This window comes from Xenopus laevis, chromosome 4S, assembly GCF_017654675.1.
Source record: "Xenopus laevis strain J_2021 chromosome 4S, Xenopus_laevis_v10.1, whole genome shotgun sequence".
Classification (NCBI taxonomy): Eukaryota; Metazoa; Chordata; class Amphibia; order Anura; family Pipidae; genus Xenopus; species Xenopus laevis.
The window spans coordinates 104146080-104170539 of record NC_054378.1 but is presented as its reverse complement, the minus strand read 5'-3'; the positions used below and the strand labels follow the sequence as shown (position 1 = coordinate 104170539).

The following is a 24460-nucleotide window of genomic DNA, read 5'->3' as shown; positions in this document are numbered from 1 at the left end:
TCTAGCCTTGAGCCACCATTTCGTGATGGTCTGTGTGCTGCCTCAGAGATCACCTGACCAGAAATACTTCAACTCTAACTGTAACAGGAAGAAGTGTGGAAGCAAAAGACAGAACTCTGTCTGTTAATTGGCTCATGTGACCTAACATGTATGGTTTGTTGGTATGTTTATGAGTACAGTGAATCCTACGATCCCAGGGGGCGGCCCTTATTTTTTAAAATGGCAATTTTCTATTTATGATTACCCAATGGCACATACTACTAGAAAAGTATATTACTATGAAAATGATTTATTACATGAAGCAGGATTTTACATATGAGCTGTTTTATGCAATATCTTTTTATAGAGACCTACATTATTTGGGGGGTATAGTTTTCCTTTAATAATTTTGACGAAAAATTCTTACTTTTCGGGCAAAGCTTCGAAGTTATCGGATTTTTGCCCCACCCAATTTTTTCAGACTTTTTTACTGATAAATAAGGTCCATTCGGGCAGTCGGAGTTGATCGGATTTCAATGGTAGAAATAATTCGGACCTTGATATATAACCCCCTAAATGTGTGCTGTAGGGCCATTACCCCAGATTTACCTGCAGGAATGTACTTTATCCAAACAATACCTACACTGGCATCGATTTGTCATATACAGCATACCAACCAACATTTCGGAAAAAGAAAGAGGGACAAAGATTTGGGGAGCATAGCGCTGTGATTTTTTTGGCCACGCCCATTTTTGTGGTCACACCCCCTAATTACAATATTCAGTTTACAAAATTTGGCAGGTTATGAAAGTTTAAACACATTTCTGTGGTTTTTATGTGTTATTACAGTTTTGCTAATGAAGGTGAAAGCTGCAAGTCACTGTTTCCCCAAGAGACCTGCTTATCTTAAATTGTTAAAATTGCTTCTTTGCTTATCTAAAATTGTTACAAAAGTATCCAAGTGCACCTGCCATGTATTCTGGACTCTCTGCCAAAAGCCAAGTACATTTTAGAAACGTATATTTTTCTGGCTGTTCAGTGCAGGAAATCAAAGAGAAATTCGGGACATTTCAGTAACAATCTGGGACTGTGAAAAACGGGACAGTTAGGAGGTATGTACAGGTATAGGATCTATTATCCAGAAGGCTTGGGACCTGGAGTTTTCTGCATAAGGATTCTTTCTGTCATTTCAGTCACCATACTTTATGTCTACTAAAACATTTGAACATGAAATAAACCCAATAGGATTGCTTTGCCACCAATATGCAGATTAGTTAGGATCAAGTACAAGGTACTGTTTTATTAGTCTGTACAGAGGAAAAGGAAATTATTTTAAAAAATGTCAAGCATTGGCTTAAAATGGACTCTGTGAAAGCTTTCTGGATAGTGGGTTTCCGGATAAGAGATCCAGAGAAAACAGAGGAATTTGCCAGTGCTATGCACAATTCCACTTATTTTCCTAATCCATTCACTGTACCCTAGTGGCATCATAGAATGTCAAATGACTTTGTTCGGGGTTTATAAATCAGTAATAAAGTCCTCACATGTGACATGTGACATAACTAACACGCTCTTCCTTTTTGTTTGGTTTCCTTTCAACTTATTCTCCCTCTAATAGGGCTCTTCAATAAAAAGAAAAAACAATTGCTGGTGACCAGCACTTAATGGATTATGGCTTTTATATTAATGACCATGCTATATATTCAATAATATAACATCTAATATGCATTTCATTGGTCTTAAAGCTATTTGGAAATGCAATTGCTATTAAAAGCAGCATCTGTCTGGCTGTTCTCAGCCTCTGCACTTTTGATTTCTAAATCAAATCAGCTCATTAACAGATCTGGAGGAGAACTGATTCTGCTGTAGACCCAGACCTGCTTTCAATAACAATTCCATTTACAAATAGCTTTAGAAACGTTGAACATATATTGGAAAGTTGCTTACATTAATATTTTCCTTTGGGTGGTTGGCCCCTTTAAAGCATCTGTGAATATCAATGATGTATAGCATATAGCAGATTACAGAATCCTGTAAGGATGCCATACCAACAGCCTTTTTTAGGCTTGTATATCTGTTTGAGGAATATAATTAGGCTGCCAGTGTTAAAAAATACTTCTGCCAGTTCTATCCTCTTTTTATTAGAACCCCAGAGATTAATTTTTCATCTGTAGAGTCGGTGTGTTAGTAAAACTGAGCCAACATCCCTCACATTTTTATAGTACCTTTCAACACCTCCAAAAATATATTATAATCTGTTAGGTTGGTTCGGAGAGGATGAAACAAGACTTGTTCTGCACCATAGAGCCTCACTCTCACATTGAACAGAGGGTCAAAACTGATGATTAAAATGCAGCCATGATAAACCCTTCCTCCAATCATTTATTGAGTCGTAGCTGGAAGTTGCAGAACACAGACATATGAATATTAGTACTGTATTTTCATTTTTTAAAAATAAAGCAGACGTTACTTTTAAAATATTCTCAGTTATAAAAAGCTTTTGTTTTAGTTTGTGCATTGTAGACAAAATGTATATCTAAGCATTGAACTTTCCGGTAATGGTTGGTGACATTCAGCTGTATTATTAGGCGCTATTTACCTGTAATTGAATTAAGGTGGGAGGGAATGGGAGTATTTATATAGCCTGTCATTTTAAATACAAGTATATCATTTATTACCCATGGTTTTCTGGATAAGAACGCCTTCAGTAAAGTGGAGCACTATGTCGTAAAAAACAAATATAAAACAGGTTTTGATCTTGCTTAGTCTGCATTGAATACAAGGTACAGGTGTGTGATATCTTATCTGAAAACGTTATACAGGTATGGGACCATTATCCAAAATGCTTGGGACATGGGGTATTCCAGATAATGGATCTTTCTGTAATTTTAATCTTCATGCCTTAAGGGGGTTATTTAGTAAACTCTGAATGCAAAAATCACGAAAAATTTGTGATTTCTTTTTAAATAAAATTGGACTTTTAATAAATTACAAAATTTATTATTATAGATCCCATACTTGTTTATATTTGTTGTAGTTAGCACTACCTATATATTGCTTTTATGTTATTTTGCTAAACAAAATGCCTTTTAATAAAATATATTTTCCTAGATGGATAAAATACCAATGGCTTTTTCTAAACTAAGAAAAACAGTAATAAGCTAGGTTATTGATTTATATGTAATAGAATAAGAATGCAGATGTAATTCTATATATAGAAAGAGAGAGGGTGGGATATTGCATTCCATTTTCCTGGTATACTGTTGCCTTTGTGTAAAATGTTGTCTAACAGAATATACACTTATTGAAGAGTTGTGTTAACCATGGTATTTTTATTGTGAATTTAATTGCTAACTTTAAGTGCGCAGTGGATATTTTTTATCTAGTGTGCATTTTTTTCTCTCGTTTCTTTGCTATGGTTACATAATTTTTCATTTTCATTTGTATGCTCAGCAAAGTACTGCTGGCCAACTCTCTGCAGAGTTTAGCAGTTTTCATAAATATTTTGAAACTTTAATGAATGTTTGGGCTTATTTACCAGAAATAGGACAAAATTCAAAGTGCAGAAAAACAGCCACTGGTGGGTGATTATATTTGTTACTGATTCTAAATGGGCATAGGTTTGCCCCAACTGGAAATGGCATTCTGCCTGGTGCAGCTTATTCCCACAATGTAGCAGCACAAGATCAGCCAGTGGGTGTCCACATGTATGCACATTAGTTGAGCAATTAACTGTCCATTAACCTGCAAATAGAAGCACACTTTGTACTCCACCATAGGACTGCTACGTGCATGGTTCACTGGGGGAGCTATTTTGCACCCATTTACATGCCAGTTTTTGCACCTACCCTTTGATGATTAGCCCTTGCGTCACTGTATTATCTTGTTCTTTCGTGTCCTACTTTATCTACTGCAGATAAAGCAGTCCTATCTACCTTTATTCCTTGGGTTCTGAATAAAGAAGAAGAAACATTTGCGCCATGTACCTTTCTTGTAGCATATTGGCGCATAACAAAGCAAGCTGATATAGTGTTAACTGTCTGGGGCAGCCTAAGATATCAGTCTGAATAACAGTTGTTCCATTTGTATGGGATGATAATACTGTAATAGTGTCATACATCCCACGCCAATGGCAGTTTATCAGAATGACGTTGTGAGTTGCATTGTTACATTTACATCATCATAACCAAGAAAGCCTAGACTAATCTTAAAGGCACAAGTCTTTTTCTGGTTAACTGTACCAATACATTGGAATGATTGTGCCATTTATAATGTTTTCTTCTCTTGCTCAACAGTGAGCAAACCTAGGGTTTATGTCTCACTTATGTTTGCAGCCTGCCATTTTTATGCTTGTGAACTTTCCAAAAAGTCTGTTCTATGAAGAGGTGTTTTACTGATAGATATAGGGAGAATTATGGGAAAACAAAGAAGCAAAGACTCTCTAGGGCATGCTAAATAACTAACGATATACATTATCCTCCCCTTCATCCTTTAATGGCCAAAAGGAATGGTTTTGTGTAAGTGTGAGAAATTGGTGAAGCCACAACATAGAGGACATGTCCTGTGGTGGGGCTGGATCCCCCTCATAGAGGAGGATACATGCTTTTAGGATCCTTGGGGCAGGTTTACTAAAGGGCAAAGTGACTAACGATTTACTGGTTTCAGGGACTTTGCCAATTTACTAACGGGCGCAGGTGTTACTTCTCTAGCGAAAGAGACAAACGCTAGTGGTGTATCACACTCTATCGCCAGGTGAATTTTAACTGTGGCAAATGGATGTTACTCTGCAAATTCAAGTTGCGGATTTTACTGAACGTTACCTCTTTCGCCAGACTTGCCTTCGCCAGCTCAGACCTGGCGAAGTGCACTGGAGTGCATAGATCTTCCTCATTCTTCTGTTACTTACATCATATTTTTTAGTGGAAAAAGTATCTAAGTCCAAAAAACGCTGGCGTCTTTCCCTTTTTTCAGAGCGATAGCCTGCAAAAGTGTTGCGATGGCTGTGAAGCCGTCGCTGGCGAATTTTTGCTGCTTAGTAAAGAAGAAGAAGAAAGAAGGTCTAAGGAAGAGTAAGCACTGGGTTATGAGTAAACTTCGATAAAAGCTGGAGAGAGAGTACACCACACATGTATATTAGCTAATGGAGGGCTAGATCTCAAGCTTAGCCACCCTAGAAATCAATTGTATGTACCTAAGTGTGGAGGCTAAAGTTACACCAAAGTGTAGAGCCAGTTGGTACCCTTGGTGTGATTCACATTACATTAACTCAAGTATGTAGATTCAGAGTAGTAGAGAGTGCCTTGATAGCACATCTTGGAGTTCTTTGTTATGCTGTTGCTAACTGTCTGGGGTTCTGAAAGTATTGTTTCTAGTATTGTACCTGTACTCTCCAAATATCTGTTAATAAACCATTTTCAAGACCCACTGGCATCTATTAGTGTGTGAGTAAAGTTGAGTGAGATCCATGGAGATTGCTCTGCTCACTAAGGTGGATGCATTAATATTTAAAACCACATCTCCCCATACAAGAAATAATGTAATATAATTAAGGCATTTTATAATTAAAAGTATCAATATGAGGGAAAAACCAACATAACCCTTCCATGTATCTATGCATTAGGCCCAAGTAATACTCTTTCATAGCACTGAGCAGAATATATTGTCAGTGTAATTACTGCACACAAATAATGAGTGAATTAGCTTAGCCTCACATTGGTAGAGTTTCCTTAAGGTTTAGCCTTGGGAGTTTCTAATCCAAAAGTTTGAGGTTCATTTGCCCAAAAACACAATAATTTTTTTCACATTCCAACAATGCTAATGACTTTGCTTGAAAGCCACCCCTGCAGATGTGCTACAAGCTTAGACCTCACTATAAACCTTGACAAGATCATGTATAAAAGATTATCTTTCTCTACGGTAGTCACGGGGGGGCTGAAAGTCATGCTGGTTAATCCAAATGTGTTCAAAAGAATAAAAGATTAGCCCACAGCCGATCATTTATTTCATTAGGTAGCAGGGTTATTTTTGGAGGCGGCAAATGTCATCCTTAAGCACAGCAGCAAACATATCATCCATGGCATATTTTTAAAACATAGCTTGAACATTTTGTTTATAGTACTCAAACCACACACACACACACACACATACAGTATATATATATATATATGTGTATAATAAATGTGACATATCTGTGTTAGATGTTTACATAGACCATGGATTTTTATTAGACCATTGATAGTGTTTCCTGAATGGAAAGGCAGATGAACTTTAATATAATTACTGCATCCAAAAGATTTGTTTATTAGATAAATTGCTCAAGTGAGTTCTGAAATAAGTGCTGTGCGAACAGGGTAAATTAGCACCTTGTCAGGCGGAGTGTTAATCTAGGCAGAATTGCACAAAGGAGGCAAAAGGGGATACTAAATGGCTAAATACACGTTAAAAATTGTCTTTGGGAGCTGTGATTATGTTGCATCCTCGTTAAAGGAGAGATGATGCTAAAAAAACTTTTTATTAACAAAATATCTTATTTTCAGCCAATATCCTGATTTTATATTGCCATGTGTTTTCCTATCTGTTATTTCTATTAAATCATGCAGTTAAAATATATAGGAAATTTCAATTCAATTGTGTGATCAGACCTTAAGAAATGTCAACCTGCAATCTGAGATGTCTTCTAACCCCATCTCATTATCTTGATAATGGGCCACTCCAGACATTTGGAAACCATATTTCATGTTATCAGAGTGAAGAGGAATTGGGTTTTAAAAAAATCTTGAATAGGATAATTAGCATACTAAAAATACATGCACATCATACACCAAACAGACAAGAGGGTAAGACGCGCCGGGAGATTGTTGCGGTCTCTTACCTCCCGGCGCATGTCCGTGCGCAGACGTGCACTTCTGGGTTCCCGGTCAGTTTGACGCCAAGCGTTGTGATGTCACGAAGAGGTGCTGCATTTGAATCTTGGAGCCACAAAACATCTTCAAAAGCCCAGTCCTCCATTTTGTGAGTGCCCAAGCTGGCTTCAGTTTATCTGTTCCTGCTCAAGCGTTTATCCTGTCTATTGATATTCTAGTTGTGACTTCTGCTTGATCTTTGACTAAGATTATTGCACCTGCCTTGAACTCTTCTCCTGACTCCGACTATGCCTTCTCTTTATACCTGCCGGTACCTCTTTTACGCTCTTGTTACGCACTTCCTTGTTGGCTTCCGCAGCAGAAAGCCCGGGCCCCAAAAGTTATCGTTTCAGAGAGAGAGGAAACTAGGGCTGCTTGACACTGTGAACCTAAAAGGGGTTGACCAATGGTACTTACAAGTCAAAAATTCACTATAGTGGTTTAGTGTTTATGAATCTTTTTCACTTAAGCATAATTGAATGACCTTATTTCTACAGGGAATATTTTTTTTTTCTCATTCGTTTTCAGCAAGTGCTATATTAATTACTGAATATTGATGGGCAAATTCTAGCCCTTGTTTTGGTTTGTACTTATATAATAATATATGATTGTTTCATATTGAAAGTTGTGAATGTGAAGTTGTTTATATATATATCTATAGATATACATTGTCAGCCACCTAGTACAGGTAACGGATCTTCATGCCTTAAGTCTGCTGAAAAATCATGTAAACATTCAATAAACTTTGCACATGCCAAACAAAGTATATATTAAAATGCATGCAGTTGACTATAAAAGTTTCACAGTTTCCAAAAAGTAAGATATTTATTGTCACTGAACTTCATAAAAGAGGTTCTCTAATCACAATAGAGCCTATAGACTGGACCTTTAGCTTTAGCTTTTGTCAGTCAGACACTGGACAATGAGGGCCTGAGGTAGATGTAGACCTTAATAAGGGGGCCCAGTTGAGTCTAGTAACCAAAGTGTGAAGACTCACCCTGGTGATCTAGTGGTATCGAGGGGCCAACGGGGTCACCCATCTGAGTAGCTGAGGGCTCCTCCAGAGGCCAAAGGCAGCTTCTACAGGCGGAAGACTAGCATTAGTTCTGGATTCAGGGTGCCGATCATGACAAAACGCCTTAAGTCTGGCAAGAGGGACACTTTGAATGAGGCATAGGAAGATTATAGTAGAATTCCATATAGCACACTCATAAACTTATGCTTATGGCACAAGTGATTTTCTGGGTTGTGGCTGGTGCTTTTTGGAATGCCCCGCTGGAACTTCAGAATGCATGAAAGTGGCAGATGTGTATTTTTAGATGAATGTGAAAATTTATTTTTGCAATTTTGATTTTAAAATTGGGCACATTATATTTAGGGGCATTGGCAACTGCACAATAGAAATGATGTTCTAAATCAGCTGTGTGGAGCAGAAGCAGAGCCAGGAGAAACCATCATTACAATTGAATTTGTGGTTGGAGCTGTGATCAGATTTGTGCTGTAAGAAACCCACATGGCCATGCTGCTAATCACTCAACTTCTTGGTCACGTGTGGGACTTATTGTGCAAACTTGCACTGCTTCAGGCAAGGAGGGTCTCTGGGGCCCGGCTGGACAGCTAATGGGTTTAATTCAAGAACAGGCCGTCAGCAGGCAAAGTACATTGGGTGTCTGCAGTGCACACCAGACACATTGCTTAAGAATAGCTGGATGATTCCTGGCCGCCTGCCAGTGCTTCCAGCTCTCTATTGAACATTGTTGAAAGTTAGCCTGCAGCCACTTGCTTCTCAGGTCCCGATGGATTTGTTGCTGTCTCCTTCTCACCTTGCCAGTGCAGCTGTAAGATTCATTGCGTATTTCTGGAGAAAAGGGAAACTGATGTAATCGCCACCTCCCACTGCCTGCTATGGGGATGCATGGGACCCAAAATGCAAAAAGAAATCAACATTTATATACACCCTTGTGCTAATAAATATATTTTTCCCGGTTTTGAAGAGTTTAGAAGAGACGTTCGCTGTACTGTTACCTAGCAGTGGGAGGGTAGGTTGGATATGGCAGAATTAAACTCTTGGATTTTAAGGACAGGTCAGGTCAGGATTCCAAATTGGGGGCTCCAAATTACACAGGTGGGATCAAATGAGAAAAGATACTTAATGTAGTGTGATTCTAAGTGGTACTATGGTTCTTACTGTATGTGTGTATGTTAAAGGCAGTCACAGGTTAATTTATAATGTACAGTAAGAAGTGTAAAGGGAAAGACTGCCTAATGTATTATACTCTCTAACTTTAAATTGGACAGTGGCTGATAAAAACCAAGCAGCTATTGGTTTTGAACCATCTACTACAGGTATGGGATCCGTTATCCGGAAACCTATTATCCAGAAAGTTCAGAATTACAGAAAGGCCATCTCCCATAGACTCCATTATAACCAAATAATTCAGATTTTTACATAATAATAAAATAGTACCATGTACTTGATCCACACTAAAATATAATTAATCCTTATTGGAAGCAGAATCAGTTCATTGGATTTAATCGATATTTACGTGATTGTCTAATAGACTTACTATACTTAGGTATAAAGATCTAAATTACAGAAAGATTATCGTTATCCAGAAAACTCCAGGTCCTGAGCATTCTGGATAACAGGTCCCATACCTGTACTAGAAGTAATAACAATGAAAGATTGACTGATATTGGAAACTGTACTTGTGCAATTTAAGACTTATGTATGTTCTTCACTCACTTGTTCTTCTTTAACTTCATTAAGGCAATATGAGCATTTCCATGGACTACATCTAATGTATCAGTGGCAGCAACATTGCTTTCCCTTTGTTGTTAAATTGTATTCAGCTTTATTCTATAAGTAACTATGGTACCTCCCCGAAGATACTCTCAAGGGTGAGAATTCAACAGCTTTTTACAATGAGTAAACCCTTTCAGAAACTTGAAGATGAAATTTCCATTCTTCTGATCTCAATACATACTTATTGGTGAATATGTGCACAGACCATTATGTATCTAGACCTGAAGCACCACTTGTCCATTGTAAACAAGCCCACCTTCACTTAGTCACCCTTCACTAGAAATGCAATGCTGAAAAATTGCTGTGTTACCTAGTAATGGTGATGTGGCTTTGGGGCACAAGGTGCAATAAGTATGATAAGGTGCTATTTAGCATTTTCCCTATGGTGTTTTATTGATGCAAAATAATATGTTTTCTAGCCTTGCAGGGCACCTTGGTGCTTTGGCTCGCCAGAGAACACAAGGTTCAAAGGACCCAAAACCAGGGCTTTTTTAATGCCCATACAAGCTGCACATGGAGTCAAATCTGGGGCAGGACACACAGTGTAGTTTTTTTACTGCACACTGATACAGGTGTTAGTGCTTTGCACTTACGACCTTGTGTGTGGGTCCTTGGGGTGCAATATTTTGCCCTATAGTGCTCCCATCAATTGCACCTATAACAATGTTAAGTAAGCTCCATGTGCAACAAGAGGTAGCAACAGGTTTAGATAATCAAGAAAGGCATTTCAACAAGCATTTTGAAGATATCAAACGTATGAGCAATGAAGTATCTAAGCTGGTGTCATGGTTAGGGATTGGAAACATTTAACCAAAATTAAGCTGGCCATAGACGCAAAGATCTGATCGTGCGAATCGAGGATTCGTACGATTTTCGGAACATGTGTGGAGAGTCCCGTCATTTTTCGTCCGGTGGAGATCGGTCGTTTGGTCGATCGGACAGGTTAGAAAATTTCTGTCGGCTGCCGATAATATCTCTGCGTGTATTGCCGATCGTACGATTTTCAGAGGGAGACTGTCCCTAGCTTTGGTTGGCCATAGATATCGTACGATTGCTGTCAGGGGCAGAACATTGCTGATCTGTTCTTTAACTAATCTGACTGGTAAGACTTTGATCTGAATGGTTAGTGGCGGGTCTGGAGATGGGAAAGTCTGATCGTACGATGATTCGTACGATCGGATCTTTGCATCTATGGCCAGCTTTAGTCTATAGGGGTCAATTTCTTTGTCAGTTTCTTAGAAACCGTCAGCTGTCAAATAACAAATGGACAGTTTCCAGCTTTAATTGACCAAGTGCTGTTCAGTTTGCCTTACACTGGCCATGCAGCTGGTATTTATAGTCCTATAACATTAAATAAACAAAACTGGGGGGTTTTGTGTGTCTCGTCCCCCTGCACTTAGCAGATAACAGAGAAGCCAAATACTTATTGGGATGCAGGCCTGCACCTTGATAACTGGGGTTGGAATGTTTTCTGTAAAGTGATTGTTTCCTTGATATTTTAATTGAAATATGTCTGGAGCAGCTTCAATAATATGTGGTGATTATTGAGTTAAAGTTTTAAATTAAAGTTAAGTTAATACACAATTAGATTTATGTTACTCATTACCACGTTCTTTGTGTCAACATTAAAAGCAGTCATGCTGTACAAATGGGGAATTACTACAGCTCTGTTGTCACCGGTAATTTCCGCATTCCGCCACCTTCGAATCGTTTCGCAAAACTGCTGCAAAAATTCACCAGCGAAAAAATTCGCTACAACATGGACTTCAAGGCTTTTCGCGAATTTTTCGGTAAAGAGAAACAGGACAGATTCGCCCATCACTAGTTGCCAGAATAAAAAAATTAACATTCATCAAATATCTACTGTGGGGGTAACCTGTTAAGCTATGATGGCAAAATGGAAAAAGATTGGAGCATATGCTACTTTTATTAGCTAGTATACAGGTATGGGGTTTATTATGCAGAAGGGGGTTCTTTGGTTTTACAGATCTTAAGATCCAGGGATCTTTCTGTAATTTGGATCTCCCTACCTTAAGTCTATTAAAAAATCATTTAAACATTATACAAACCTAATAGGAGTATTTTGCCTTAATTAAGGGATAACTATATCTTTGTTTGATTCAAATACATGGTACTGATTTATTATTACAAAGAAAAAGGAAATTATTCTTAAAATTTGAATTATTTATTTAAAATGGGACAATGGGTTTTACTGTAATTCAGAGCTTTCCGGATAACATGTTACCAGATGATGGATCCCATACCTCTAGCACATTAGGACTTCTGACATTTCGGATATTACACCAGCCCTTTATCAAGCCTTTAGGCTGTTGGCAGATTGGACGTTTTGCCTCCTGTGTTAAATCTCCTCCAGTGTGAACGACAGAACATCCAAAGTTACCCTCCTACTGGCATAAATGTAAATCACCGGTGTTAAAACCTGTGCATCCCCAAGTTGCCTTGAGGCAACAAACATCTGCTATGGCCCCTTAGAGGTCTCAAATATGACCTACAGATGGAGCAAGCTTGAATAGTGTATCTGGCTCAGCAGTGTACAACATGCCCTTTATTTTGCATGCTCCATCTTTATGCCTGAAGTATGATCTCTTTCTTTTCCACCCGGCCTCCTTTTATATAACCAGCAGTTCTGCAATCTGTATTACATTTCATGCTTACTTTCGAGTAATTTACAATTATGATCCCTCGACTCCTTTCCTTTGTAGCCGATAACATTAAATCATCATTCAGTTTGGATTTTTGTGCCTTTTATGCATTCTTCTCTATTTGGTGCCAATAAATTTATTCCCCTTGTCAGTTCCAATTTGCCGAAATCATTACTCATCTGACCTCCCCTGCTGTGTCAGCTCAGCTGCACACAGTTATTGTATGTAGACACACCTCATAAATTTATAGTATAAAGCAGGAGCAGGATCAAGTAGTGGTCACTGACGTGCACCCCTTCTTGTCTTTCCTTTCTGCTTACACCCTTAACTGCAATGCTTTGCCTACTGTTCTTTAGACAGAATTCCGTATCTTCAACTATCTTGTCAAGTGCTGAACCCTGCAGAATTCTATTCACCCAACAACCCTGGTCTGTCCATTTATTTAGTTAATTTATGTAATCCACAAAATTTGACAGACATGATCTGCCTTGTAAGTTGACTGTACTCATTAATCAAATATTTTTTAGCCCAGAAGCACCCGCATGTGTTTGGAGTAGGGTTGCCACCTGTTCTGGAAAAATATACCGGCCTTCCTATGTTTTTGCCAATTTTTTCTATTGATAACATTGGCATCAAGCTTAATTTCTACAGGCCAGGCCGGTAAAATACTGGCCAGGTGGCAACCCTAGTTTGGAGGTGCCACTTAAGGCAAGGGGATAAGTTATTTGATAAACCCATTGAACTGCACTGATCAAATTCCGCAAGGCTTCATTTCACTCATTGAGCAACACTGGGCAAATGTGCACCTGGGCAGTAACAAATGCAGGGGTGCTCCACCAATGAGGCGAGTTGAGACACTCGCCTCAGGCGGCAGCGCCCCCTGGTTACCAGGGGCGGCAAAAATGCCGCTCCTGGTAACTAAGAGCCGAATTTCCGGTTTTCAACCCGGAAATTCGGCTCTTCTAGTGCAGAAAGCGCAATTGCGCTCTCTGCACTAGCGTCGTGCAGCGCCCCGACCCCCTCCTGCGCAGAAAATGTGAGCGCCGTGAGGAGGGGTCGGGGCGGCAACGGAAGGCCGCCTCAGGCGGCATAAAGGCGCGGATCAGCGCTGAACAAATGGCATATTATAATATAACCCAGAGGCTTGGAGGTGCATTTACTGCTGAATGCAAATAAAATCCATCTATCAAATGTCAAAGCATATGTTATGGTTGATGCCCTGCCCATAATAAAAGCCTACAAATATATTTTTCATTTCTTCTGTAAGCATTGAATGGAAAGATCTCACTTCTATAAAAATTAAAGCAACAGGGCTGGAGGGTGAACTTTTCCAACAAATGATTTTCAATTGAATAACCTATAATTAATTGTGGATATAGGGGTTGCCACCTGTGCCAAGGGTTAAAACTGGAAAAGGGTAGTGGAGGGGTGACAATGTGGGGGCAGTGCAGGATTTCCAGTTGAAAACTAGATGGGCAGTGGCGTAACTATAAATTAATGGGCCCCACAGCCAATTATTTTGAAGGCCCGCCGGTTGGCCAGTTTTACCAATATTTATTTAAATTGTATATGAATTATGACCTCATGGGACCTATACTTTCTGGGCATCAGGGAAGGCGGAACCAGAATGTCTGCTGCAATGTAGTTCCCTCTCCCAGCCCCTCGACCTTTAATATAGAGGTGTGATGCGGCCCAGTAGGTGCAGTGTGGGAAAAGGGACTGTTTGCACGGGGCCCCCTCAGAAGATATTTGTTGCAGAGGGCCCAGAGCTCCCAAGTTATGCTGCTGCAAACCTATATGGGTATATATCAGTTGATCGGTTTTTGGGGAGCTCAGTCCTTTAATCTTAATTATGCTTCAACTTTGGAAAGCAAATATCTTATTGGTTGCTATGAACAACTTCATTGGTGAAGCTATGTTAGTAAATGAGCCAAACAATTCATTAATTAATTATTGCCAGGGAATTATTTCCCTTTTTTTATCTGTCACATATGTTCTTTAGCATTGTTTTGTCAAAAATGGTCAATTTCTCTTACTGAATGACAGGGACCTGATACTCTGGTGCATTTAAAATAGCCTTTTCTACTATATTTACTAATCTGTGCACTACACCTATCATGAACTCTCCATTTATTTTCCAGACTACACCTGCCAAATATAAATATGTCTGGGTGCATTGATTATTCTCCCGCTAGAAATGTCCCTGGCTTATGTAATAAGGATTGTGTCTCCCATAAAGCATTGCCTGCCAGAACTTTACAGAAACTCATAATATAAAATATAAATGTAGAAGAACAACAACACACACAGAAATCCCTGTGTTGAAGTCATTTGTTGCTCAGAACCAGAAGGATGCCAATTGTTGCTCTACTCTTGTACCCAAATTGCAAAGAACTGCAATTCACTCTCAGAAATAATTATAGACAAATACAAAAGTCCTCTGCACTCAATATATTTAAGACAGAGACATTTTGTGCATACTGCTACTGAAAAATGCCTTACCCTTTAAACAAAACAGGGATTGTTTGTCCATATATTGCAATATATTCAAGCTGGCCAACTACGTCAAAGTCATCCCATATCTGGCCAGTCCTACGCTCAATTTTCATCTGATTCATTAAGAATTCTATTGCTTCATTATACATTTTACAAAAGGACTAAGTTTTACCTGCAACTTACTAGCTGCTTTCAAAGTAAAACTCCCAACCTTGGCTGCCCTTTTATTAGACACCAGTGGGATCACCTGACTATAGCTGGGAAGGGTGGGAGCTACAACATAGAGCTGGTCACTGCTCCTGTATAAACTATAACAAACAAGGGAAAGTTGTGCTCACCACTAATTTTTAAAACCATTAGGCGGGGGTGCAATGAGGCTGTGACCACAAGATACATGTAGTCAAATACAAGAGTCCACTCAACCCAGAGGAGTGCAGAGGACTGTGGTCACAGCCTCATTGCCCCCCAGCCTAATGGTTTTAAAAATTAGTGGTGAACACAACTTTCCCTTGTTTCTCTCAGAAATAATTGCCATTAATTCACCTCTACTGCTAGTAATTTAAAGTACATTTGAGCAACATTATTAAAGCATGTTGTTTTAGTAAATTGAACTAATTTTTTTTTTTTAGTGCCTCTGGAAGACTAGAAAATTCTGGACGTCTGGCTGGACAGAGCTCAGCTCCTCAGTCTTTTAGACAGACCACATCAAGCACAGAAAGCACAAAAGATATGAAAAGCCATGCTTCGCCTTCCCACCAACAACCAGACAGCTCCAGGAGAACTCTGCAGGTGGAAAGTAAAGGTCCAAGATCTTCTGTATCCCCAGATAGAGCTACCACCCCAACATCTCCATATTCTGTCCCACAGATTGCTCCTCTCCCCAGCAGCACTCTTTGCCCTATATGCAAAACTACAGACCTCACCTCCTCGCCTAACCAGCCAAACTTCAATACATGTACTCAATGTCACAATGAAGTGTGCAGCCAGTGTGGATTCAACCCGAACCCTCATATCACAGAGGTAACACTTGTTTTACTTCTCAATTCTACTATTATTAACTTGTGAGTAGTTGTAGTTACTTTAAAAAAGTTGAAGTAACATAATGGTGTGCTTTAAATGGTGTAGGCCTTATTTTAATACTGGCTGCAAAGGTCTGTTTACTGTTTAATATTTTCATGGGCACCAAGTGGCATAGAGTCTTGCCCATATACCTGCATTTATCCAGAATTTCAAGCTGCAGGATTAAACATTTTCATTAAAGGGATACTGTCATCGGAAAACATGTTTTTTTCAAAACGCATCAGTTAATAGTGCTACTCCAGCAGAATTCTGCACTGAAATCCATTTCTCAAAAGAGCAAACTGTTTTTTTTATATTCAATTTTGAAATCTGACATGGGGCTAGACATTTTGTCAATTTCCCAGCTGCCCCTGGTCATGTGACTTGTGCCTGCACGTTAGGAGAGAAATGCTTTCTGGCAGGCTGCTGTTTTTTCTTCTCAATGTAACTGAATGTGTCTCAGTGGGACATGGGTTTTTACTATTGAGTGTTGTTCTTAGATCTACCAGGCAGCTGTTATCTTGTGTTAGGGAGCTGCTATCTGGTTGCCTTCCCATTGTTCTTTTGTTTGGCTGCTGGGGGGAAAAGAGAGGGGGTGATATCACTCCAACTTGCAGTATAGCAGTAAAGAGTGATTGAAGTTTATTAGAGCACAAGTCACATGACTTGGGGCAGCTGGGAAATTGACAATATGTCTAGCCCCATGTCAGATTTCAAAATTGAATATAAAAAAATCTGTTTGCTCTTTTGAGAAATGGATTTCAGTGCAGAATTCTGCTGGAGCAGCACTATTAACTGATGCATTTTGGAAAAAAACAGTATCCCTTTAAAGTAAGACCAACTATATATCATTGTTCATTTTCACAACACATGGCATTTGTCTGTTGTTCTTTTCATGTATTTATGAAATACATTACCAACTTGGTGCAATGAGTCCTCTGAAACATCAAGAGTGTGTATCTGTGCCTTTATAATACCTTTATTGTTCTCGTCAAACTGGACCTTGTAGTAATTTATTCTTCAATAACGGCTAGCCTAGTAGTCATAGTAAATTCAGTTTTGACTTTCTAAATACTGAGCACTGAACTCAAATAGACTACAGTGAACCTTACTTATTCTCTATATTCACACCAATAGTCCAACCTTATTGACTTATTGTGCATATTAACTTATCCATTAACTTTGTTCACCTTTAAATTAACTTTAAATATTAACTTTAAAGTTGAACCACCCCTGTACCAAATGATATGATACCATCAGTAAGGCCAATGTAGTGATATTGTATCAGCTACACCTTATCCCTTTTTAAAGGATTGGGTTGCCAGGTGCACCAGATGTATATATGATAGACAATCAACAATTTATTTTGATCAGTCTACTAGTCTAGACAATGAGTAAAGATGCTATTGGTTTCCATGGATAACCAAAGTGGTTCATTTTACTACCTGTGCTGGTGGATTAGCCCATGACTTTCAGAACCTGGGATCAAATCCTAGTGGCAGCAGTGTGCCCCTGGTCAGATGCTCTGTTGTCCTCGTGTACTTATGGTACCTATGGTGGTCGTCTGGAATTATTCAAATGGCTTTTATTTGAATCCCACTGAAGAAAACTGCCATAAAAATATTCTCTTTCCTTTCGTAATTTTGCCTTAAGTAGCATGGCTTTTGCTGTTGGTTTCATGTTGAGGTGAGCCAGTCAGATGTATTTGAAACTGTGACTTAATCAACCCAATGAAAATCTTTGTAAACCGCATGCGAATCACTGATAAGCACAGGGAATCACTGAGATTTGTGCCATTCATATTGACTCACAAATCGATTTAACTGGCACAAATTGCAGTGATTAGGATGAAATGACGGTCATCCTAAAAATGATAAGCTGAGCTCTGTTTATGATTACTGTCATATACTTAATGACCTTCCTGTATGGTATAATGGCTTTATACTCAAAAGCCAAAGGTTACAAATATTTTTCTTCAGTTATGACATGCTGTATAATGATATAATTTAATAGTCTTATACAGATTCATTATTTAAATTGCTAAATTACAACAAAAACGTTTTTGGAATTCTATATTTCTCAATAGATTTTATTTTGATCTGCCCCTGTGTTGTGTACAGGATCAGTTATCCAGAATGCTCGAGACCTGGGGTTTTCTGGATAAGGGATATTTATGTAATTTTGAACTCCATACTTAGGGGCTGATTCACTATGGGTCGAATATCGAGGGTTAATTAACCCTCGATATTCGACTAGGAATTGAAATCTTTCGACTTCGAATATCGAAGGATTTAGCGAAAATGCTACGATCGTACGATCGAAGGATTATTCCTTTTGATCGAACGATTAAATCCTTAGAATCGAAGGATTTAAATCCAACGATCGAAGGAATATCCTTCGATCAAAAAAACTTAGGCAAGCCTATGGGGACCTTCCCCATAGGCTAACATTGACTTCGGTAGCTTTTATCTGCCGAACTAGGGGGCGAAGTTTTTTTTAAAGAGACAGTACTTCGACTATCGAATGGTCGAATAGTCGAACGATTTTTACTTCGAATCCTTCAATTCGAAGTCGTAGTCGTAGTCGAAGGTCGAAGTAGCCCATTCGATGTTCAAAGTAGCCCAAAAAATACTTCGAAATTCAAAGTTTTTTTACTTCGAATCCTTCACTCGAATTTAGTGAATCGGCCCCTTAAAGTCTGCTTAAAAATAATTTAAATATTAAACAAACCCAATAGGCAATTGTTTATCCTCCAGTATGCCTCCAATATGATCGTCCAACTTTCCATTTTATAATCAAACTTTGACAGAGCAAGTGGATATATGGACTGATTGCTGGTACTTAGAATTACTTTGAATATGTAGAATTATATACAGGTATGGGATCTGTTATCCGGAAACCCATTATCCAGAAAGCTCTGAATTACGGGAAGGCCATATACGCCATTTTAATGAAATAATTCAAATTTTTAAAAACTCTTCTCTTTTTCTCTGTAATAATAAAACAGTACATTGTACTTGATCCCAGCTAAAATATAATTAATCCTTATTGGATACAAAACAATCCTCTTCGGTAAATGATTCCTTAGTAGACTTAAAGTATGGTGATCCAAATTACGGAAAGATCCCTCATCCGAAATACCCCAGGACCCGAGCATTCTGGGTAACAGGTCCCATACCCAATGGCCTTTCCCTTGTATCCAATAATCTGTGCTTTAGGTTTGCCCTTCATGCCTTGCAGAACATTCTTGGAAGGCCCCATCCGGGTCTTCTTGACAACTCCGTAAATTTATTGATTGTGTCTGCAGTCATTAGCTGCTGATTTCTTTGCTTGGATGGAAGAATTTCTTTTCTTACGTCAGGGAATTTTGATCAAAAAGAAGTGGCAAAGCCAAAGTGCCTGCTTAGTGTTTTTTCCAAGAGATCAAATTCTCTGCAGTTTAACTGTCTCATCTCACATGCTTCATTACCGTTTTGTTAGTCAGCAAAGGTAAATTATGTCTGACAGTGTGCAAACCTGCAGCAGAGCGTCTAAAATAGGCATTGCTATATGAAACACTAATGTTGTTTTGTCTTATCACAGGGTATCATGAAGAATAGACAGACAGGTAGATACAGGTAGATTCAGGGTTGGACTGGAGGGCCCAGGGTCCACCGGGACCACTGTCCAGGGCCCCCCTCTGGCCTCCCCGCCCACTATGAGGCACCGATCGGCGTGCAGAAATGAAGGCATGAGGGCGCGCTTGGCGCAATGCGCACGTGCCGCAGGCAAAGTGACACCAAATTATTTTTTCATTTTGTGGAAACCCACAAAATGAGGTTCGGGGCCCACCGGGTTTTTTCCCGGTGTCCCTGGGTAGATTATTTATCAATAAAAAAACTTTAAAAAATCTGATCAGGAAAAATCTTAACTTTTTCAGATTGTCTTGCAAAGAAAAAAAAAAACAAATTTATTGCTTATGACGCCCGAAAAATTTACGTTTTTGCTGAAAAAACCAGCAGCAAACCCCGAAAACTCAAAACATTTCACAAGGGTTAATATATCTTCTGCCATTGACTTTTACATGAATTTGGCAGGTGGCTTATTTTCGGACTTGGAACAGCTTTGGGGCATAATAAACCGAGATTTTTACAGGCTTTCGCCATCAAAACCGACACCGCGGAAAAACCACGCATTAATAAATAATAATCTTTTTTTTATTACAAGGAGGTTTTGGCTGCCAGTAAATATATATATAGCATTAGTGTTCAAGTATGTGCATTCATTGTGTAATGATGTTAAAGGAAAAGTATACCACCAAAATGAACACTTGAGCAACAGATAGTTTATATCATATTGAAGAATCTTACAAAACTGGAATATACAGTACGTATATTTAAGTAAATATTGCCCTTTTACATTTTTTCCCTTGAACCACCATTTTGTGATATTCTCTGTGCTGCCTCAGAGATCACCTGACCAGAAATACTGCAGCTCTAACTGGAACTGGAAGAAGTGTGGGAGTGATTAAAGAACTTTGTCCATTGATTGGCTCATATGACCTCACAAGTTTGGTTTGTTTGTGTGCACGTTGAATTCATAAAATGGCAGTTATTTTTGATTGCCCAGTGGCACAAACTACTGAAAAAAGTACGTTATTATAAAAATGGTTTATTTACATGAAGCAGGGTTTTACATATGAGCTGTTTAATATATTTTTATAGAGACCTACAGTGTTTTTGGGGTCCTGAGCTTTAGTGCTGATTTTTATTAATACTGATTCATCGTTATCATTATTTAAATAAGAAAAGGGTTAATCATAGAGGTTATAATTGAATATTTTGCACACCTCATTCTACTGAGCAATGTACCGTATCTCCCCACCCCCCTCCGGGACCATTACATTGGAGCACCAAAATGTATTAAAGTTCCAGTTTTAATCCACTGTTCATACGCAAAGCTGAACCAGACACAAGGCATCCCATTGGAAGGCAAGAAGAAGTTCACTAGTATAATACCCAGAGCTGGCATGTTTCAGCAAAAAAGAGCAGTACGTGGTCTGAAGTAAGTAGGGATGCACCAGGTCTTGGATTCATTCTGATATTTGATGAAGTAGTAAAACAAAACAGAGGCGCCAAAAGGATAAAAATAGCTAAAAGCACTTAAAAACCCAATGGGTAATTCAGAGGAGGTAGTAATAAACTTACCTCCTCCAAGCAGACACCAACAAAAGTGGTAATTTTCAATAGTAGTTTATTCACAAAACTGTATTGCAACGCGTTTCGCAGGCATTTCCTGCTTCATCAGGCAATATGGAGCGGGAGCAAAAACCAACAGTGTCTTTGTATAAACACACCAGGCGCCTGGTTACTACCTCCTCTGAATTACCCATTGGGTTTTTAAGTGCTTTTAGCTATTTTTATCCTTTTGGCGCCTCTGTTTTGTTTTACTACCATATCGAGTCCACCCCGAGTGGAGGGGTATCATCCCCACTTTCTTCTTTTACAGAGAGCGACTTCTTATTCCTGAGTGGGGTCAGGATAATTTCCCCACCTGCCTATACAGTGGTTGCCTAGCGGTAACCCTGGTTTGTGAGTATTAACTTGTTTACTCTACCATTACTCCTTGTTAAAACATATTACACTATTGGGGCTCTTGGTGTTCCTTTTTGTCTGATATTTGATGAAATCCGCACCTATTTCAGCAGTATTCGGATTCAGTTGAAACCAAATCTTGCTGAGGAGTTAGGACACAATGGGGGTCATTTATCAGCACTGGGCAAATTTGTCCATGGGCAGTAACCACTGGAAACCAATCAGATTGCTGCATTTATTATTCTACTTGCAGCTGGCTTAAAAAAAAAAGCTTATCACTGATTGGTTGCTGTAGTTAACTGCCCATTGGCAAATGTGCCCAGTGTTGATACATGACCCCAATGAAGTTGTAATACAAAGGGATAAAACTGCCCCATGTATTTAATTCTAGCATGGAAATATTGAATGAGAGATCAGTCCCTGGTGGAAAAAATGCAAAGCGTGGTCTTCTTAGCCATCAATGCAGAAACAGGACAAGTAGTTTCACTTTTGTACAAGCCCACAGAAAATAAAGAGGTCTTGGGAATGGGCAGGTTTGTTTTTGCCTGTTCTGCTGTTGTACCCTTGTTTGGGGATAAAATAGATTCTCTCTTGTCCTGTACATATTTGTAATAGCATGGACTTGCTCCCATATGGCATGCTCATGCCCAAATATAATTGGTTTCCCCCCCCATGTTAGGTTTTGCCAAGGCCAAAGATGACTACCTTAGGCCATGGGCCAAGTGATTCTATGTTTTCTATATCTGTGGACTGGTCTTCCAATCTCCCATACATCCACAGATGGCTTACTGGCAGATTCAATTTCTGTCATTCTAGATTACCAAAAATACAAAAAATACAAAAATGGAATTACAGGACAGTCAGGTGAAAGTGAGCCTATAGGTGCCCATGCACAAAGGCCTGGGCCTAGGGCAGCACAAGCTCAGAGGCAGCATGGTGCCCAGCCGCACTTTAATTTACTACGAGCCGGCGCACTAGGGACTATGTGGCCTGTCTCAGTGCTCTGACTGAAAATAAGACAGATGCACATGCGCGCGATCCGAGGGGAAGGGGCAACGGAGGATGCCAGCCTCCTGGTGTGCGCAGCATAAATCCGGCCCTGTCCATGCATGCACTGATTTTGCAAGACAGCATACTTGTTATTGGCCAGACTGCTGAACCAAATCTCTGCAAGTTGAATTCTGTCCCAGGTCTTTGGCAGCTTGTTGATAGTATTCTTGGCCTGGTTTGTGCTCACTTACCTTATTATTTTATTAAATGATCCCCTGGACTGGACTCACTAAAGAGTATTTACAATAACTGGAGGTTTTTAAAAAATGGATCTAAAAATAATCCTAAAAACCCTTAGTCATGTTCTCATGCCATTGGCTCCTTTGCACATCAGCTACCTGTATTTCAGCTCAGGAGTTGTTTTTTTGTGTTGCTTCAGTGCAAGTGCAAGTGAAATACAATACTTATATAAAGGGAAAGTTAAGTGAGCATGATCACCTAACTATTCAGCCAGTATATTGCAATCCTTGGAACTACAATGCTTTTCAGTTGTGACCTCATTTAGGCAGGGCAAAACAGCATGGTACTGGAATTCAATTACACCTCTTTTCCACGACAGTGCTTCTTTGCTAGAAATAGCCTTTGAGAAAAACTTCTTGAAGCGACGTTTGGAGAAATTGGAAACAGGGGAAATCACATCTTACAAGCTAATTGTTTGTAGAAAGCATATTTTAAAATACCAAGTAGAAAAATAGTATAAAAAAGTTTCATATGTTGAACCTTGTTGCATTGCAGCCAGCAAACCTCTGCCAACTAGAACTATATGTTCATAAAATTATGTGAAAGCCTCAAAGCTGTAGGGTTTTGTGCACTTCATCTTAGGCCTATGATTATATACCCAGACCTTGCACATGATGTCTCTGTGGTCTAGTAGGGTTTGTCAGAGAAAAAGCCTTTCCAAAACGTGTAGATCAACATTTGGTTTAAAGAATTGAAAGTCGATTTGCAAAGTGTTCCATAAACCTTTTGCAGATTGGGTCTTTATTTGTTAAAATGGGTATTTGCAGCTAGGCTTGGCACCTTCCTATATAGTATCTCTCCTCCCTATTCATTAAGTTGTCATAAAGTCTTTTTATTGATTGGTATGAAATTATGCCAATGTTATTGATAGGGAAGATAGATATAAATATAGGAAGGCCAGTATTTTTACATAAAAGTTGGCAACCCTACTGGTTGGGAAGGTAGAATACCAGCATGGTGGTAACCCTGTTCTCAGCTAAAGCAAATTTATAAACTGAAGACATAACATGTCCTTGAATAAAGTGTTCATACCAAAGGGAATTTAAGTGCTGGATTAGGGAATAAAATGAGACTGAAAAACTGCACTCACTACAAAGACTACACATGAATACTCACAAGAGAATACTACAACCATGGCTTGGTTTTAATGGAACCTATTAGGTACCACAGGGTTTCAAGACATTTTAAGGCATAGCATTGAATTATAATGCTAAACATTTTGTTTAAAAACAAGTTAAGCTTTAAAATAATATGTTATCTTTAATTAATTCTGCTTGTAGAAACTAGACTAGAAAATCTGAGTGTTACAAGGTTAAGCTGCACTGTAATAATGTATTAGTCCCACCCCTGAAGGTGGCCGCCATTGAGGCATATGTTTTCACTGAAAGTAGACCCAGCAGTGAGACCAGGCTCCTGTCCAAGCCTTTGGTATGGAGGCCTACTCCACGCTAAAAGCATAGGGGTACTGGACCTCAGGAGCAGGGAATGCATGAGGACAGGGGTGGGTTGAATGCAATATCTTGAAGGCAGCAGAGGATGGTAAATGCAAGTGCATTTTAATGTGAAATCTTGTCCTTTAAGTAGGGTTGCCACCTGTCTGGATTTCATCCTGACAGAGCGGTTTTTGGAAGGGCTGCCCAGGGAAAAAAGTGCCTGTCCAGATTTTCAAATTAGGAAATCCGGACAATATAT

At 39.1% G+C, this 24460-nt stretch overlaps 1 protein-coding gene across 1 annotated transcript in view; it reads left to right on the top strand.

Annotated features, from left to right (window-relative positions):
- bsn.S (bassoon presynaptic cytomatrix protein S homeolog) overlaps nucleotides 1-24460 on the top strand; it is a 151168-nt gene that overhangs the window by 12161 nt on the left and 114547 nt on the right. Inside the window, exon 2 of the mRNA XM_018261290.2 lies at nucleotides 15476-15866. Within this exon, the coding sequence (XP_018116779.1) occupies nucleotides 15476-15866 (391 nt within the window). The remainder of the gene's footprint in view (nucleotides 1-15475; nucleotides 15867-24460) is intronic.